Consider the following 19831-nt stretch of genomic DNA (forward strand, 5'->3'; position numbering starts at 1 on the left):
TCACCCACCTTGTTGCCCCAGAACCTGAAAAGTCCAACAGACAGTGTCGGCGAGTCCCTGCTGTGTGTTCTAGACAAGCACCAGTAATGTCCCTTCTTTCCGTGTCCCCAGCCCGAGGGGCAGGACCTCCGATCCCAGAGAGGTCTCTGTGGGGCTCCTAGGTCCCTGCACAGTGGACCTACCTCCATGATTTTGGAGGGATGGCCAAACTTCACTCAGATTTTTCAGCGGCTTGAAATCAGACTTACAAGAACAGGAGAGGCCCCCACAGTGCAAAGCAGTGTGACAGGGGCAGGGAACGCACTCCCGTGGCAATTCGCATGGTGGTGACATTTTCCCCCCAACATTCAGGTCAGCCCTGCTTCCTGGAACTGCACATCAGTCCTTAACTACCCTCTGGCACCACCCAAAATGAGTCTGGCTCTCCTTCTGCAAGCCAGCTCGGCATCTCTCGCTCGTTCTTAATGCCCCCCGTCCCTTCACGGTGTCTAACTCCTGCGCCTTCTGGGCCACCCTCCTCAGCCCCCCTGTAACCTGGAAACACCCCTCGTCAAAGGTGGAGCCCAGCTCATCCCTCGATCCGTGGGACATTAGCCTGGACACGCTTGTGTACGAGAGAGCACAGACGGCTGAACTAGGGTGTTCGCTGCATTTCCCTTCACATGTAAATACTCGCTGAGCTCCGGCTGGGTGCCAGCCCTGCCCTGTGCCCGGGGACAGGTCACGGCAACAGCGAAAACCCTGGCACCAACACGAGCCCAGCGAAGGAGATGACGGCATCTAACCAGCGGAGCACAAAGCGGCTATTGTTTAATGAGGTTGCACGATACGGAAAGATGCCTATAATATAGTGTTGAGAAGAAAGTGTCAGGTACCGAACAGTTTGCGTGATATAACAGAGTCTGGGGGTTTTAGCGCGGAGTCTGGCCCAGATAGGAGCCTTCATAAATACGTGCTGAAAGATAAACACCCCTGACGTGCCAGAGGTGACCTCGAACGGGAAAGAGCTTCGTGGGCGGTGGCCACCCTTGTTCCAGACTCTGTGCCGCTTGGATGCAGCTTAGAAGAGGTGCTGGTGTCCCCAGCAATGCAGCCCCACTCCGGGCTCAAACTGAGCCTGTGGGCAACACGCCTGCCTGCGAAATGGGTTGGAACACCTGGGCCCTAAGGTTATTCTCTCCTCCTACAGTCTTGGGTTCTAAGACCCCCAATTCTTGTCGCTGTGACCCCAGTTTACAATAGGGCAAGACAGGACAGGAGGGGGCTGCAGGGGACTGCACGGTACAACCCTAGGGGACTGTCACTCTGCCCAGCAAACAGGAAGCTCCACGCTGGGGGCCTGGGGCCTGTGGAGGTGCATTCCCAGCCGGTGCCTGACTCAGCTCCCTTCCCTGTCAGGCTGGCATAGCTCCACGCAAGCAAGAGCTGGAAGGACCTGGGGAACCACCTCCCATCCTGGTCGCTAGCCTTCCCCGCTTCCTCCTCGTTCCTGGGTCCTCGCCAGGCTACGCGTCCTCTGGGCAGCTTTCTGAAACTGCTTACTCCTGGGCCCTGCATCTAGATATTTCATCTAATTAGTCCGGGGTGGGCCCCAGGCAATGGCATTCTTCAGAAGCTCCCAAGTGGTTCCAACGTGCAGACAGAGGGGAGAAGCAGAGCCTTAGCACCCACGAGGGCCAGCGGGCTTCCTGCCACCTAATCGCAGGCACCGCCCTCCCCCAGCCCTGGTGTCCTGAGCTTCCTGTTTATCTAATGAAAAGCAGGTGCTGAGGCAGCCGAGGGCCGCCCACTGGAGCCTGCACTGCCTCTAGGCCTTCTGGCCAATGAGTTGCACCTGCCCCCAAGTTCCCACAAGCCCCATGCCCCTCCATGTGGCCCCCAGGTCCCAGGATCCAACCTACCCCAGGAACTGGAGGGAGGCGTTGGCCCTGAGCCCCTGGGCCAGCACCTGGGCTCCTGCGGCAGTGATGTGGTTGTTCCCCAGCCTGGAAGGGAAGACAGAAGAGGCTGAGAAAGCACACAGGACAGGAGGCCGGGTAGTGCCCTGCAGGCCTGGTCCGGACAGAGCAACCTGGACAAGCGCTGTGGGGACCTCTGTGCAGGACGCGGAGCCAGTCCCCCAGCGCCTGCCGCCCTCCGAGCCCAGGGAGCTTATACGATGGCTCCTGCGAGTTCGTTTTCTACCAGCCAAGGGAAAGGAGTGGGGGAGGCAGGGACTGGTTTACAAAGCGGTGTGACAGGTATGGGCAGAAGCCACAGCAGGCAGCAGTCCTGGTGTTTCCCAGGAGAGCAGGTGACTCACTGTCACACCTTTTCCAGTCTTAGCCATCTGCTCCTGTAGGCCAGGCCCAGGGCCCCTGCAGCCTCCCTGGATTCAGTCCGCTCCCAAAGAGCGGGGGGCAGGCCCAGGGCTGGGAGGCAGCAAGGGACCCTGCTACGGGTCCCGGCAGAGGCCGGGGAGGGGGTTTCGGAACTTCCAGACACTTCCGAGAGTTTCAGAGAGGCCCTCGGGACTCATGCACAAACCCGGGCTTCCTGGAACAATAACACACTTTCATCTGCAAAGAACTTTCATACCCTTCAGCCGCTCTGACTCACAGTGACCCCCATGGGGCAGGTCTCATTACCCGCTTCGAGAAGGGGTGAGGTGGCCTCCCGGGGTGTGTGACCCAGGGCCCCAGCTCTGTGCTGGGGAACCCCGTTGCACCAAGGCCCGCTTCCCATGGCCTGCTCCCAGCCAGAGACGGGGAGAGAGCCGCTGCCTCCGCTGGGCGCCCTGGCCGGGAGGACTCCCCGTGGGCTTCCTCTCGCTCACAGAGCTGCACTGCGTCTGAGCTGCGTCCCCGCCTCCCGCCCCCTCCCTCGGGCCAGAACTGGGTGGCATCTGTCAGCTCTCCAGCCTCTCCCAGCTCCTTCTCGGCTCCTCTCGGAGGCATTTTCCCACTAAACTGGTTGCTCATCTAATTCCCCCTTGAGAGACTGGACTGACACAGATAAACACACTGAGAACGTAGGGGACTGTCCCACGATCTGTCACTCACTATATAAAGCTCTTGCTGTATACTGTGTATATGCCCATTAACTCCATCGTCACGACACCTGGGAGGGAGCGATTATTACTGCGTCCATTTTACAGCAGGGAAGCAGAGGCACACCGGGGGGCTGACCCAAGGTCACACAGCTAATGAGGATCAAATCTCAGGGATCCTGGGTTCAAATCCCCTGGCTCTCGACCACAACGCTCCATTAGCCAGCCCCCCGGCCTCCACGTCTGGCAGCTCCCTTCCCCGTCCCTGGGGTGCGGCCAGCCCGGGTCTCAGGTCTGTGCGTGGGGGTGGGGGTGGGGGTGGGGGAGGTGGTGGCAGCAGGAGACGTCCACGGTATTGAAGAAGGCAGCTCTGGCGTGGGCCTAGCAGGCCTGCCCGAGCCCGAGCTACGTCGTCAGCACGTGAAACACAGCGGCTCCCACCCCCAAACCCAGCGCAGCAGGCAGGAAGAATGGCTGCAGGCATTCTTCACCGGGTTTTCTTTTTCTGCCTTGTCAATCTAAGAGGCGATAAGGTCCCAGAGGGAAAGAGAAGCCAGGTCCAGCTGGGGACCGGCTGGAGGGACGATTTCGCGGTATCGATATGAGAGAGAATTCGGCTGAAGCCAGGAGGGTTGGAAGCAGAAATGCAGACTTCCCGGACCACAGTGCGAACCCTGTACCCTGAGCCGCTGAGAAGACCTTCTGAGGGCTTTTGGTAACTGGTGGCCTCAGCTGTGGTGGCAAATGACCGCTGCATGCCTCCCCGCACAGCACACACTCAGCGTATAGCCAGGAACTCGGTAACCCAGAGACCTTGTGACCTTCAGACACAGGGAAGGAAAAGGGCCTGAGGACCTTCTTCAGCCCTGGGGGTTAAAGGTCAAAGGGCAGGAAGCCCTCAGCAGAGCCATTCCAGAGTTTGCTGGGGAGGTCACGGCATTAGCAAAACCCTGCTCAAAAGGGGTTCGGCCGGGAGATCACAGGCCCAGCAATGGGCTGAGCGGGGCAGGGACCGGACTATACCGGCTAAGCTAAGGGGAAGAAAACAGTTCAACAGTTCACGGGGGACAGGAAGCCGAGGCTCACCTCAAGGCCAGGAAGTTCCGCCTGCACCCGAGCAGCCTGGCCATGGAATGTGCACAGCCATCGGTCAGCTTGTTGTTGAACAGACTAGAATGTTCCGGGAGAGAGGAGACATGGAGACAAGGCACAGTGCACAGTGACCACCCAAACGCTCAGGACAGCAGCTGCCCTGCGCCCTGCAGCCACGCCAATACCCCGCCCAGCCCGTCGCTTGCTCACAGCTGCTCCCAGGGTTCTGGCCCGGAGTGAGGCTGGGGACACCGGGCCCAGGCCCACTTACGCTAACTTCTGCAGCTTCTCACAATGAAGGGCGTGTTCGATGAGCTTGCAGATGCCCCGGTCTGAGATGTTATTATCTCGCAGGCTAAAAAAAAAAAAAACACCAAAAAAATATATTTGAAAACGAAGCTGATGAGAGAGAAAAAAATGAACAAAACCCCAAAAGAGACCTTCACACATCTCCAAAGAGCCAGCATCTCTGCTTTCGAGAAATGCTGCAAGGCCCAGGCACCCCAGAAAAGAAGACTCCCCCCATCCCTGGCCGGGGTGCTGACGTCATGCAGTACGTAGGGGATGGCTCAGAAGTGCGGACCCAGAGCGCCCGCTAAAGCCCCCTGGGATCCTCAGGAAGTCACAAACCTAACCAGAGAAAGGGAAGGGGCGATCAGCAGCCTCTGAGGTGGGAGGGGGCTGCTGCCTGGGAAAGCAGACGAACTACTCCTGGGGGCAGGAGTGGATGCCACGGGCCAGGTGAGCAGGTGGCAGACCAAGTAGACCAGAGAGGCCGAAACGGTGGGACCCTGGCATTCAGGCTGCGGTTAGTGGGGCCCTGCCTGCCGTCCAGCCCTTCAGCCCAGTGACATCGCTCCTGCAGGCCCAGTCCTGCCTGGCAGGCCGCCTCCGACAGGCTTTTGGGCCCATGTTTCCAAAACTCATCTGATCTCAAGGTCTTCTGAAAGGATAACCTAAAATACAGACTCCCCGGACCCTCCCCGGGGCCGGCCATCCTGCCGTGCAGGGTGCGGCCCAGGGGTCTGTGTATTTTAACAGCTGTGTGCACGATTCTTCACTTTCAGACAAACTTGGGAGGCCCTGACTTAAAGCTCAGGCTCTGGAATCCGGCACCGTCTGCCACCAGGTAAGCCCTGGTGAGGATTTAAAGAGACAGTGCACATGAAGTTCTGTGAGCATCAGGCGCACAGTAAAAGCCACCCATACGGACGCTCCTCCGTTTGGACATGCCAGGGCTGCCCTGAACACCTAATTGTAACGGCACTGAACCCTCACAAGACCATGAAGTGGGCAGAGAGAAGGAAACTGAGGTGCAGACAGGTGAAGTGACTTGGTCACAGCTGCACGGCGTCTGGAGGATCTGGGCCAGACGGTGTCTCCAGAGCCTGCTCTTAACCACGGCGTCGCCGGCCCCTCTCTCAGTGATTTTCAGACTGCGGCTCACGAAATCAACTTCAAAGGCCACGGGCAGCATTTTTTGAATGGAAAAGCGTAGGACAGAGGAAGGGCGCACAGCGTGGCGGAGTTCACAGGGGACGGTTGTTTTGTTTTTCAGTTTCACAAGCGCGTGCTGGCCTCTCTGTCCCTGTCACACCCACACGCAGGAAATGCCCCATCGTGCTGGCAGTTTCAGTACCGTGGGGGGGCGGGGGGAGTGAGGAGCGATGAACGAACGTGGTCAAGGCCTTTCATTGCTAACGGAGCTGGTTCCCACTGACCAGCAGTGTCCGTGGTGTGGCCTCTGTGCGTCAGAACCACTAGGAGTGTCTGAAACCACAGATTCCTGGGCCCCCACCCAGCCCTGGGGGGTGGGAGCCACTGAGGACGGCCCGAGAATCTGCACTGCCACAGCCCCTTTGCCCCTGAGGTCAGTGCTGCAGGAGCTGGAATGGGACCAGCCTCACCCTCCTCCGAAACGAGGCACGGGCCGGCCTCCATGGGCCCCCCGCACCGCGGGAGGCGGGGGGCTGTCATCCCCAGCGAGAAAGGGTCTGTTCATTTTAGGGATGCGTCTGTGAGGAGGGGTCTAAGAGGGTGGCCCAGGCCAGCGGCTCCTGACCCCGAGGTCCCCTCAGAGAGCTACGGGTCCGTAATGCAGAGAAATGCACGTTCCTATTCCCACCGGGCAAACCACTCCCACAGGCCAGTCTAGAAATTCCTGAGTGGAAACATCATGACTTCTCCTTCCTGGGAATACGAGCATTGCACTGGCCACTTGCATTTACCAGGCCACCTCCACTGTCCCCTGCTCTGCCTGGCTCTCCGGCCTGGGGAGCTGATTCCCCAGGACCACATCAGCAGGCACCCTGCTCTGGGTCCCTGTTGGTCAAGGCAAGAGTGGGGAGAGGGCCAGGTTGATCCCCCCAACCCCACCTTTCCAGGTCACTGCAACCTCAGGTGCTCGCGGGCAGCCCGCCCCCTACCTTCCTCCCAGCCAATAACTACTTCTTCCCCTGCCCCTCGCAGGCCCAGGGAGGATCACCCCCCAGCCCCGCCCTGTCCCCGCCCCATCTCCATCCCGACACCCCGATATTACCCCAGGACCCTGCACCAGCCATTTCTGCTCTTCCTAACTCCTGCTCCTGAGCCTTAGTAAACTGTCCCTTTATTAAACTCTTCATGGCATCTGTTTCCTCCTGATAGTCATATTTATAATATATATTAACTATATATGATACACGTTAACTCCAGATGGTATGTCGTATTATTACATCCTACTTATAAACGTAGGACCACAGTCCCTATGTAAGGGACAAAAGACCACGGCACACTTTCTAGTACGCAGCTCTGTGTTTGCTCCACGCAGAAAAAAACCCTCGCTGCTCTGGCCTAGAGAAGGTATGTCATCCTAACAGTTTCTAGGCGAGATCTGTCCCTTGCTTAGGTCAAATAAAGTTGCCTGGGAGGCTGAGTAGATTTTCACTTTAAGCTACAACTTCTGCTTTCTCAAAGGTTATAAATAGAGAGCAGGACATCCCCCTTTCAAGGCTGGAAGGGAAGTTGGGGAGCCTACAGTGTGCTGGCCACCAGACCTGGGTACGCCCTCTGCCCTCGCCCGGCCCAAGGCATGGAGGGCAGCGGCTCACAGGTGCCAGGGCACTGACCTTCCGAAGGAGAAGCCTCACACCTTCCGATCAGGGGCTGAAAACCGTGTGGGTGACACCAAAACCTCACTTGGACACAGTACTCCATAAGGAATGAAGGCACAGGCAAAACTCTGCAGCCACTTTCTCTCTCTGGGGCCCTGAAATCTCATCTCGGTGGGCTTTTAAAGTTTCTGACAGGGCACAAGTTGCCTGATTTGGGACGGTTCCTTTGCATGTGTCTTCATGGTTGTCATGGAGCCTCTGAAGCCCGCCCAGAGACAGGCTGCTTGCGAGGAGCGGGGACTCGTAACCAGAAAGACATGACTTATGAACCTCTGCTCTGCCATTTCCTATGTGACCCCAGACAAGTTACTTGACATCTCTGAGCTTCAAGTCTGGGACGATGGGGGTAAGCACATCTCTGCTACTGCCCAGGGTGGCTGTGGAGATGAAAAGAGGTAATTCAAGAAAGAGTGTGTCACAGGGCCTGTCACATAGGACGTCCTATGAATTATGGCTGTCATTCTCATATGGTTAAACAGGCTCAGACTGGGGAAGGGACCCGGCCAGGCCTGCACGGAAGGAACCGGGCCCGATCTCCCGGATCCCAGCACGGTGTTCCCGCACCTGCACCCCAATGGGGGCGGCCCCACTGTGCCCGGCCAGCGCGGCCCGGTGATACTCACTACAGAGCCTTGCAGACGCCGAGGCAGGGCAGCAGCTGCTCGACGCCCACGTCGCCCACGGAGTTGTGGTCCAGCTGCAAGGCCACGGGCTGCCGGAGGTGGCGCAGCACGAAGGCCAGGGCGGCGCACTCGGCAGGGCCCACGCCGCAAAAGGTCAGCTTGAGGTGCCCGACGTTCAGCCCACGCACGGCCTCCCGCGCCAGCCGCTCCTCCCGCATCTCATAGAGGCTCCGGATGAGCCAGACGAACCCCGGCATGGCGTGCATGCTCTTGGCCTCGCCCGGAACGGCCGGTGGGATGGTATGGAAGTGTGCGTGGAGGCTGCGGGCCAGGCACCTCCGGGCACAGGCCTGGCGCCGGAGCAGGGCCTTCTCGGACGCCTGACACTCGGCCAGCAGGACCCGGTGCTCCCGCGACACCAGCCCGGCCAGGAAGGCTGCTGTGATCTGCAGGTTGTGTGGCTCCGCCTCCTGCAGCAAAGCGGCCACACTGGCCTCCTCGCATCGCGAGTCGGGCACGCACAGCGTGGACAGCAGCCTGGCCAGCAGCGAGCTCCCCGGCTGGCGACCACCGAAGAGGTGTCTGAGCAAGGACGCCGGCAGCTCAGCACTGAGTGCGAGGTAGAAGGCGGCAAAGAAGCACTGGAACGTGATGTGCAGGAACTCCAGGGGGGCTGTGCTCCCGGGCGCACCCCTTTTGGCGTGCACCAGGAAGCCGAGAGAAACGTCCTCGCTGTCGACATGCGCCGCCTGGAGCTGCGGGGCGGAGAACACGTAGCAGCTCATGCCCAGGCCCCAGAGAGCCAGGCGGCCGAGGTGCAGGAGCGTGGGGAGTCTGCCTCGAAGCAGGCTGGGTCCCAGACCCTGACGGGCTGAGTCTGGGGGGGCGGCGTGCAGCAGGAAGTGCTGCAGGATCAGCAGGTACATGTCCGTGGTGGTCTTGGGGGACCCTCCGCCCTGCAGCAACAGTTCCTGGTGGCATTTGGACACCATCCACGAGAAGACGGGGAGGTGGCACAGACCATGCAGGGCTGAGGTCGCTCTGAGCAGGCCGATCAGGCGGTCGGCCACCCCCGGCTCGCGATGGCGCTTCCGCAGGTACAGTTCAATGCCGTCTTCCGAGAAGCCCTTGAGGGCGAGCTCCGCGCGCACGTACTTCCGGAGGAACGCCGACACGGCGGCCGGACGGCTGGTCAACACCTTGCGGGCGTTCTTCAGCAGGTTGCCCTGCAGAAGGTTGAACAGCAGATTCTGGACCGACATGGGGTCGGTCGGGGAGCAGTGACGCTCACGGTCCGTGAACCTGAACCTGAACTCGTCAAAGCCATCGAAGGTTAAGAGCACGCGGTCGGGGTGGTCCAGGAGGAACTGGAAGACCTCCTGTTGGCCAAGGTCAGGCCAGCAGCAGTATTCAAAGAGCAGCGTCCGCACGGACAGAGGCTCTGCTATGCACTGCAGCTGCCGGCAGCTGAACGGGAAGACGAACAAAAACTCCTGGAAGTCCCGCCCCGTGGCCCACAGCAGGTGCAGCTGCTGCAGGAGCGTGCTCTTGCCGCTGCCCGCCTCGCCCACCACCAGCACGGTGTCCGCATCCTCGTTGAGGTGGCCACGGGTGCTGAAGAGGTCCTCCAGGCCCAGAGTGGCCGGGCTCTTCTGCGGGGGCTCAGCCGTGCCCACCTCTGTCCGGATCTCCAGAACATTCTCTGTGTATATTTCCTCCAGGCAAAGATTCTCTGCCCCATCGTAGGTGCTCAGGAAGCGAGACTGAGCAGAGACCGTGGCCCTCAGCTTGGCCACGTACTTCGTACACGCAGCATCTGGAAGACAGAGGAGGGGACGGATGACGTGGGACCATGCGGAAGACGGGACCTGACACAGGGCTGCGTGGGGTGGTGTGACCTCACGGATGGGAGAGAACAGACAGCTCTGCAAGCACAAGCTGCGGACCCTGAGGACAGTCGCATAACGTTCCTAAGCCTGTTTCCTCCCCTGTGGAGTGGAGGGGTGGAGGTCCCTACCTCGCAGGGTTTTGAGATGGATCAATTAAGATAATGCATGTCAAGTGCTTCATTCAGTGTCCAACACGAAGTAAGTGCTCGAAAGACATTAGCTAGTGCGATTATTGACCCCTGATGCCAGGAGGGGCTGCAGACTGGAAGGGGCGCGGGGCTGGGGTCAGGGGACTCGCATCCATATCTGCCCCCCATACCGACTGAGGGCCCGCGGTAAGCCCATTCCCCACGCAGCCTCAGGTGCATCTTCCCAAAGGGGAACAAGGTGTGAAGGCTTAGGAGCCCAGTTTCTGAAGTCAGACACACCTGAGCTTAAAACCCAGGTCCACATTAGCTTGGGCAAAAGCCACTTAGCTCTTCTGGCCTCGGTAAAAATGGGGCAAATCTACATTTTGAGGGACTGTTTCAAGAGGAAACGAGACAGAGGTGAGAAGAATCCCTGACATGCGGTAAACTTTCAAAAATGGTGTTTATCATTATTATTAGTGGGTGTGATGGGTGCGACAATGGCGCCCCAAAGATGTCTCTATTCTAATCCTCGGATTCCGTGAACATGTTACTATTCTTGTAAAATAGACTGGACGGACGTGATTAAATTAAAGGCATGGGGAGCTTATCCTGGGTTATTGGGGTGGGCCAAGCGCTGGATGACCTCGGGGTCACTGCGGTGCCTGGGTCAGCCCTTGGACGAGACCTCCTGACCAAAAGCCACTTCCTCATGCTCTTCGCGCCACCTTCTGCGGGACGCGTCCCCACGTGTAGGGTGTGTCCTCGGCACTGCTGCCTGTCCTTGATCATCCCCACATCGATCTCAGCAGGCCACTTTTAGGGTCAGGGGTTAGTTCTCCTTTCAGAAAATGGGGAAGTGGTGGACCAAGGCCCAGGGTGGTGGGACCTCAGAGCCCGGTTCACCCCGTCACGGCCTCACTGCCCCCCGACCGGGCAGGATGCCTGGGATGTCCGAGCCCCTCCCGTGCCTGAGCTGGGTTGGTGACCGTGTGCAATGACAGACACCACGTTCCCTGAAGCTATTGGTTCTTGCGTTTCTGACAGTAGCTCAGTTGCAGAGATCGAGAGATACCAGCCTTTCATGAAGTATACAAAATGTCTCATCACTATGTTGTACACCTGAAACTCATATAATATTGTCGGTCGACTGTAATTGAAAAGTAGATTTAAAAAGAAAAGAGATACTAGCCCTACACACATCTTTTTGGTACAGATAATGACAGTGTGGCACATAGGGAACACTTGTGGTCAGCCTTCAATACGCGGTAGCCCCGGTAACCATTCTGCGGGGCTGGAAGTCATCAAAGCCAACCCTGCTGTACACGTTCATCCTGTTAACCCTCCCAACAGCCCGGTGACACAGTGGTGGTCTTCTCCCCAAAATGAGAAAACCGGGTCTCAGGCTTGCACAGCCAGTAAGTGGGATTCTAACAAATGTGTCTCACCCTGGAGATTCTGCTCTTAACCGTGAATCTCCTCTGCCTTTCTTTCCTTGTCTGATGAACTAAGAATATATCTATACCTTCGAAAGGCGGGGTCTTCGGGACTGGTAATTCCTGAACATGCTGTAGAAGGAAGGCAGCCAATCCATTCACCTTCACGGTGGCAAGGTCGAGGAGCCTTCTTGCCTACGGGGAAAGAAAAGTCATTATTTTCCCCAGAAAGGCTGATGGAGACGCGAGCGAAGGTGTCTCATTAGGCAACTCTCTTCCAGAAAAGGCCCGAAGAACAGCCAAATGAAAACATGGTTAGAGAAGTCAGTACACAATTGGGTGGTGAAATAAATGAATGGTTGAACAGACACATCCCTCTCGAGACGCACTGAAAGAGTGAATAACAAAAAAAAAAAGAAAAAGACATAAATCCATAACCTACGAGGATAGGAAAAACAATTCTGGAAGCTGGAGATGATTTGGAGAGAGCTTATTTAATCAAATCTTATGGCCTGAGATACCATCTCTGCACTTGACTCCCCAGTTTTCATCTCCAAGCCGAACAACCCCCCTGAACCTCGAACGTGCACATCTAACTGCCTACTCGCCATCTCCACATAGGTGTCTAATAATGCCTCCAACTTATACATACCCCAAACTAAACCCACACACACACAACCTACAGCCTTCCTTGTCTCGGCTAATGCCACCTTCCAGCTGCTCAGCCCTAAAGTTTGGGAGTCATCCTCGATGGCTCTCCGCAATCCAGCAGCACATCCTGTTGGCTCCACCGTCAAAGTATATTCAGAACAGCAAAGGCCAGCAGAAATGTAATGCAAGATACGTACCTATGTCATTTTAAATCTTCTAATAGCCACAATTTTTAAAAGTAAAAAAAAATAGATAAAATTCATTTTAATCGTATATTTTATTTAACCCAATCTAGCTAAAAGATTACCATTTCAACACGTAATCAGGATGAAATAGCAAGGTATCTGGCATTCTTTTGCCATACTAAGCATTAGAAACCTGGTGTGTGCTGTGCCCTCGCAGAATCTCACTGTGGACCAGTCAGTTTCACGTGCTCACGGGCAACACGTGGCCAGTGTTGACCACACTGGACCCACAGCTATAGAGCCCGGCCCTTCTCCTCACCTCCTCCACCATCACCTGGTCCAAGCCGCCATCACGGCTCACCTGGACAATCGCGAAGGCCTGACTCGCCTCGCTGTTTCCAGCCCTGATCTACACCACAGCCAAGAGTAGATCTTTTAAAATAAAAGTATTTTACTTTTCCATTCGGATCACACCTCTACTGTTACGAATGTCCCGAGAGTTCTACCATTTTCTCAGCGTAAAGGCCCAAGTCCAGTGGTAACATACGAGGCCCTGAACAGACAAAAGTTGTGTCTACAACCGTCTGGACCCTGGCTCTTTCCCTGGCTTCATCTCCTACTCTTCACCTTTCTTATTCCACTCAACACACTGGCCTCGGGCTTTCTGGAAACATCAAGCACACTCTTACCTCCGGGCCTTTGCCCCGGCTGCCTCCTCTGGCCGGGCTGCCTTTCCCCCAGCTATTCACACGAGGTTCCTTCACCTCCCTCAAGTCTTTGCTCAGATTCCGCCTTCTCAGTGAGAACTTCCCAATCGTTCTATTTAAAACTGCAATCGCTTACCCTCCGCCCCCTGCAACTCTCAATCTCCAGACTCTATTTTCTACAGCATGTGCCACCTTCTAACATACTCTGTCACTTGCTTCCCTTTGCTTACTGTCTATCTCCCCCCACTGGAATGTGAGCGTCTCCATGACAAGGATTCATATCCATTTTGCCCACTGAAGCATCCCCAACACCTAGAAGAGCTCCTGGCACAGAGTAGGCACTCAAGGGCTTGCTAAATGAATGAATAATAATAGACTGAGAAGGGCCCAGAAACCCGAATCCTAAGCCAACAACAGGCAGGTTAAAAACCACACAATATACGTCTCAGAATTTGTAAACATCTCTAGAGCTTAGAGCCCCCAAGTACCTCTGGAACTGAAGGAATTGATTAAATTAAGTGGGGCTGAGGCAAAGTGCTTTATGAAACAGGCCTCTGGCTCCTCTTACGCACTCCAAGCCATAAAACAAGAACAGGATGCTATAATAAGAAACATTGAAAAATAGCTCTTTGAAATTACAAGGATGACAGCAAAAATTTTTTAAATTCAAGAGTTTAAAGATAAAGTTGAAGATATCGAACAGGAAGTAGAACAAAAGGACATGGAAATTTGACAAGAAGTAGAAGAAAATTAGAGGATCTGTCGAGGAGTTCTAAAATTGAAACAGTAGGAGTTCCATAAAAGAGAAAATAAGAAGAAACCAAGTAATTGAGAAAATTTTCCAGGACATAAAGATATGCGTTTCCCTCTCCAAAGTGCCTCTTGGGCACTCAGCACAACGGAAGAACACCAAGGCACATAACTGTGAAATTTCAGAATGTTAGAGACCAAAAGAAAAGTTCACGAGCTTCCGGGAAGAGTGATAAAATGGTTTCAGAGTTCCTCCAGCCACTCTGGAAGGGAGAAGATGCGGGAGTAATGCTCTCAAAATTCTGAAGAAAAATGATGGCCGACCCAGAATTTTACACCTAACCAAACAATCAACCAGATACACGGGAACTTCAAGACATATAAGAGCTTAGAAATTCACATACTCCCATACATTCATTCTAAAGAACTGGCCCAGAAGACAGAATTTACCAAAATAGAGCAAACCAAGAAAAAGGAACACATATTTTTCAGGATACAGGAGGACTATGACGGGAAGTCTCAGGATGATGGTCCTAAGCTATAAGTGGATTGCCGCCGGTCCAGACGGATCACAGCGGTGACTCAAGACTCAGACACGTTGAGGGCCGTTATCTTCTCATGTCCATGCTATCATCCTTATCTACATTTGCCGATCTGCATCACAGGCTACTGTCATCCTTTCCCTCAAGGGCTGCTGCCTGAGTCAACAGGGCCTCATTTCACCCCACAGAGTGTTTAGCCCTATTCCTGGGGGCTGGAAGAGCCTTGGTCAAGTTTACGACTGAACATCCAGAACAGCCCACTTTCTCTGACCAAATTCCTGCTGGACATCCAGCCCCTGACTCACACCTGCCCTACCAGATCCGCTCGCTGTGGTGACTCCTGTATTTCCCAGGACTCGTGCATGACCTTGCCCACTGACTTCCCGGAAGGGGACCTTATAAACTCCCAGAGAAGGTGAAGCCAGACCGTGTCCCTGAGACCCTATTCAGCTTCTCTGCTCCTGGGAGCCTTCGTCCAAGAAGGAAAGGCAATACTGCCCTGTCCTGACACAGCTATGATTGTGCTTGCTACTCCATTTTTGAAAACAAAACAATATATCATTCGGGATTTATTTTATAAGGTATTGAAACGTTAAAGAAAAGCAAAGAAATGATTAATGCAAAAGTCAGGCTACTGAGTACCACTAGCAGTTGCCATTGAGGGAAACGGTACAGGTACTGGTAACATTCTACTTCTTCACCTGGGTGATAGGAATGCACATGTTTATACCGTACCATATGAAATCGTATACTTTTCTGTCGGCATGGTCCCTTTCCCAAGTTAAAAAATGTTTAAGCTAATACTGTGAAGGGGCCGAGCAATCAGTCTGACATCCTGGCCCTACCAACTTCAGCAGCTATGTGCGTCAGATGGACAGCTGGTGTTACAGATGGTGTAGCCTCGGGTTTGCTAACCACCATTAGGCCCAGCTGAGCAAGTTTACTACATGAAGCCCCCACAGTTCATGACACAGAGAGAAGAGCACAAGCTTTGGAGACAAATGGGCCTGGATTCAAATTCAACCTGGGCCACTTCCCAGATGGGTGATTTCAGCAGTTTCTTCATTGCAAAGAAGTAGTATAGCCACACTACCCCCTTGGGAGGTAGCTATGTGGCTTAAATGAGATAATACATGAAGAGGGTGCCTGGAACACAAGAACACGCACTCGGCAAATAGTAGCAATGGGTATTTTAGGGTGTTTTGTTTTATTCCATAGCATTTTCCAGGCCCCGACCTGCAATCCATGATCACCACCTCTCTAGCAAATAAACAAGGTCAGTTTATGAGAATGTACAAGACAGTCCTGGATTGGAGGGGGTACGTGAGTTGGATATAACACAAGTCCCACCCACACGGAATCAGAAATTCTGCCACTAAGGGAAGGCTACTGAGTTAGAGAATTACAGAAGGCCAGAGCTCAAAGGAAGCTCAGAGAAAGCTGGATTCTAAAAACTTAAACCTCAGACAGCCCAGACCCTTTGTAAACTGCTATGATCCCCAGCCCTCTCGTCCCATCCTTTCTACGTGCTCAGCTCGCTCCCAGCGCTCGACATGTCTGCTGTCTCTCTAGCCCTTTCTTAAAATAGACTCACAGCTCATTTAAATACAGCGTTTCTTCTTTCCTAAAATAAGCATTAAGGGTTATAAACATCCCTCTGCATTCTGCTTTAGCCGTACCCCGTAAATTTCTATAAATCATATTTTCATCATCGTTTGGTTCTGAATATTTTCTGATTTCCACTTGTGATTTCTTCTTTGACTCATGAGTTATCCTGTTTTCTTTTCTTCAGTCAATCCAAATACGTCCTCTATTCATGTCCTGTCTCCTCCAGGCCCTCGGCTTCTAGGCTGCCTTCTCTAAACCCCTCAGAGCATCCAGAGCGACCACACTGTTGAACACTTGATCAAAAATGACGAGACACAAACCCTGTCACGTCCTATATGAGCTATTTCAATACCCCCCACCCCACCACCAGCAAATCACAAAGAACACCAAGGTAGGTACAATAACTAACCTGTCTACTGTAATCCCCACAGAGCCAGGCTCAAGAAGTTGGCACTCGGGGTACAACTGTAGGTTTCGCATGTGCTAATGAGAGGGGACCATACCATGTCTGCTCTGTGAGTACTTGGTCACCCTAAGTCAGCTTTGAAACACCATTGAAGACAGACTGGTTTTTTCTATCGGTCTCAGCATAGGTTTATCTAAACTCACTTGGGCACCAATACATTTTTTTTCAAAATAGGCAAAAATAAAAACTTACAAGTCTCGCAATCTAGTCCATCCTAACACTGCAATGTAATTCCAATTCATTGATTCAATAATTCAGGTACTTCCTCAACAACCACTTACTGAGTACTTATTATACACAAGGCACTCTGAGCACAATAAGCTTTAAGACAGAGCGTGATATGTGGTAGGCATCTAAAGAGATTCTGGCTGAATAAATGAATGAGTCAATGAATGACGAATGATTGGGTCAAGGTGCCAGGTCCAGCACTGGCCCTCTCATTAACTACTGTGAGCGTACGCAAACCACTTTTCTGGGCCCCAATTTCCCAATGTATAGAGTGGGATGTTAATGACAGGAGGTCCGCGGGTCACCGTTTAGGGATAAATAATCCAGAGGGTTTCAAAAATACCCAACAGACACTTCTGTGTTCTTAAAGAATGGAATTTTCAGAGGGAGTTTTATTCCTACTTCGGGTATCTATGGTCTAATGCAATTTCACATCAGAAATCCTATGTGGGCATTTAAATTATATTAGTACACAGTGTGCTACATTAATTATTAAATGCAGATTTAAGTTAATGAATTTTTATGATCTGCTGAACTGTTAGCTGAAAACAGAAGGCAGGAAAAGTGTGCAGTGTGAAATACCACGATAACAGACTTGATAGCAGCCAGTAGAAATGTTCATGAGCGCCTACTATGTGCTTGACGCTGTCCGAAGTGTTACACAAATCGACTCACTGAATTCTCCCAAGGACCTTACAGATGAGGAAACTGAGGCAGGAGAGATTAAGGATAGAGAGTTTCCAGGGAGAGGCCTGCCGTCACACAGGGCTGGCCTGAGCCTGTGTCATCCCTGGGGAAGCAGCCCTTGGCCATCAGGCGACACTTCCTCTCATGAGAAGTGGTGTGATACCGAATCTCAGAGCAACTTTTACCCGCCTGGCTGCCTCTGTAGGGGGTATCCCATGCCTCCCCACAGCACTGAGTTCACAAAGACAAATCATTCCTGGTGACAAAGCGGCACCCCTTTCCCGAGAATTCTCATGACCCAAGACGGAAGGGCCTCACCCTCTGGGATGACGTGAAGACGGGCAACCTGATTTCGTCACATTCGTACGGGCTGACGAAACCCCGCTCCTGTGCCCGGTCCAGCACTCCCTCCACGTGGCTGTAGAGTCTCCTGACGATGGCTGGCCGGTGACTCCGCAGGTCGCGGACGGGGTGGGATGAGTGGGGGTCCCAGTGGCCATGCAGCTTGGATGACTGGCTGTCGGCCCGGGCCTCCTGCACAGCTGCGAGGAGTTGTTCACAGGCCCAGGCACCCTTGTTCCAGACAGTGTCCAGGAGGCGCCTGGCCAAGTGGGAGAGGGGCTGGCCCAGGACGCTGAGGCCCTCATAGTCCTCCCAGGAGAGGACGTCCCAGGAGAGCAGCCAGTCCAGGACACTCTCGAAGCCCTCCAGGGACCCCGAGACCAGCAGCCCCACCAGCTGGCTCCTCTGTGCCTGGAAAGCCTCTTGCGCGCACATTTCACAACCTGGGGACGAGAGCGAGGTCAGTGCACGACTTCTCCGGAAGCAGGCGGGGGCGGAGGCAGTGCAGGGGGCCCGCCAGCTCCACCCAAGTCCGAGCCAGCCGTGGTTGCACCCGCAGACACCACCCAACCCAAGCTCCCTGTCAGACAAATGTACAAACTGAGGCCCAGAGAACACAAGAAACTGGCTCAATGTGCCGCAGAGAGTCTGAAGCAGTAAGGAGTCAAGTCAAGACCCCTGGTGCCCATACCCATGTTTTATCCCTGGCTTAAGAGGTTTAAGAGTTTGGGGCCGATAGCGAGAGTCATGCCTCCCAAGGGATCTGGGAGTTAGTGTCTCCCGAGGGATCCGCGAGGCAGGTGAGCGGGCTCTTCCACGCTGGCTGGATTCAGGCCACAGCAGCGCTCTCTTCCATAACGGCTCATATTCACTGGGCACATCCGGCATGCCGGGCACCACGCCAGATGCGCTCCTGTATGGATTCGCTTACGGCTCCCATCCTCTCGGAAGCAGATGCTGTGATCAGCCCCCGGCTACAGATGAGAAACTGAAGTACAGAGAGGCTAAGCGACCTGTACAAGGGCTGTCGTCTAGATGCGGTGGGGCTGGGATCTGAACCCAAGGACCGCAGCTCCAGAAGCAGCACGCCTTCAACTCCTTTATATCTGCGTTCCCCACACGCGCCCCCGAGCCCCTGCCTGTGTAGGTAATCCTCTGCCACCCCAAGGGGCAGACCCAGAACGTTGCTATAAAGAGCCCCACCCAGCGAAGCAAACTATGCAGTTGGAAAGCTCACGGGCGCATAGACCCCGTCATCACTGCAGCCTTCCCCACCGCCCCAGACCCTCCCCTCCCCGCCACACATTACAGGCTGTCGCCTCTGTCCACGCTGGATCGGGGCTCAGCCCTCAGCTTCTGGGTTCTGGGAAGCGAGGGGACGCAACCTCTCAGAGCTTCAAGGCCGGGGAGGGTCCCCAAGCGGCGGAGACTCTCTCAGCAGAGTCCGTGCTGCGACTGTCACAGGGTTCTGGTGTCACAGGGTGCCCAGACCAAAATGAAAGTGAAAGGGCCCAGGCCTGGAAGAGGAGGAGGCATGCCGGCTTCTGTTTCTTAAGCAGGGATGCTTCCCGATGCCGAGGAGCCCGGGGATTTCACAGCCTTCCTTGCGGTTGTCTGTGTGTCACCGTCCTTCGTGGCCTGAGTCAAAGCCTCGGTCTTTCTCGTCCTGGCATCTCTAAGCCTGGCACGGGGCGGGGCCCCAGAAAACACAGTGGGAATGTTCATGAATCAAAACCCCACGGAGGGAGGGGAGGGCCTGGAACATTCCGTGCCCGTCCTCAGACGTTGCCGACGCTTAGGCCGGAAACCTTGTCCGGCCCGATGAGGGAACGGAGGCGGCGAGGTCGCCCACGCGTGTGGCAGCTGCGGGGACATCATCCCCAGTGCGGAGGCCACAGTAAACCGGGATCTGAAACAGTTCTCTCTGGCCAAGCTGGCTTCCTCCCCGTGCCCAGTGCCAAGCAGACGGGTCAAGAGGGCAGGGGTGGGGGGGCGGGGCGGGGAGGAAGGCGGCACGAAGAGCTCTGGGCTTTGGCCCTGGAGTGGTTCCCGGCTGTGGAAACACTGGCCCCCACCACCTCCGGCACCGGCGCCCTGGCCCGGGTCCTAGGGAAAAGAATCCCCCATCCCTCCCTCAGGGAACAGCCCAACAGCCCAGAAATGGGGTCGGCACGCTCCTTGGACCGACATGTGGAGGGCACATGGGCAGCTAGGAGTTAACGAAGCTGCAAAGCTGAGATAAGACAATGCCTGCTCCTCTCACCAGGGGATGCCCAAGAATGGACAGCGGCTTCTTCCTCTGGCTGAAGAGCTGAAG

General features: G+C 54.9%; 1 protein-coding gene across 1 annotated transcript in view; it reads right to left on the minus strand.

Moving 5' to 3' along the window:
- Nucleotides 1-18761, minus strand: part of NOD2 (nucleotide binding oligomerization domain containing 2) — a 29239-nt gene extending 10478 nt beyond the window's left edge. Inside the window, exons 1-8 of the mRNA XM_011360186.2 lie at nucleotides 18206-18761; nucleotides 17491-17957; nucleotides 11438-11543; nucleotides 7896-9711; nucleotides 4392-4475; nucleotides 4115-4198; nucleotides 1902-1985; nucleotides 9-24 (exon numbers count right to left, since the gene is read on the minus strand). Of these exons, the coding sequence (XP_011358488.1) occupies nucleotides 9-24; nucleotides 1902-1985; nucleotides 4115-4198; nucleotides 4392-4475; nucleotides 7896-9711; nucleotides 11438-11543; nucleotides 17491-17957; nucleotides 18206-18209 (2661 nt within the window). The 5' untranslated portion in view covers nucleotides 18210-18761. The remainder of the gene's footprint in view (nucleotides 1-8; nucleotides 25-1901; nucleotides 1986-4114; nucleotides 4199-4391; nucleotides 4476-7895; nucleotides 9712-11437; nucleotides 11544-17490; nucleotides 17958-18205) is intronic.
- Between the last annotated feature and the right edge of the window lie 1070 nt (nucleotides 18762-19831).

The sequence above is a fragment of the Pteropus vampyrus genome, unplaced genomic scaffold (genome assembly GCF_000151845.1).
Source record: "Pteropus vampyrus isolate Shadow unplaced genomic scaffold, Pvam_2.0 Scaffold51, whole genome shotgun sequence".
Lineage (NCBI taxonomy): Eukaryota > Metazoa > Chordata > Mammalia > Chiroptera > Pteropodidae > Pteropus > Pteropus vampyrus.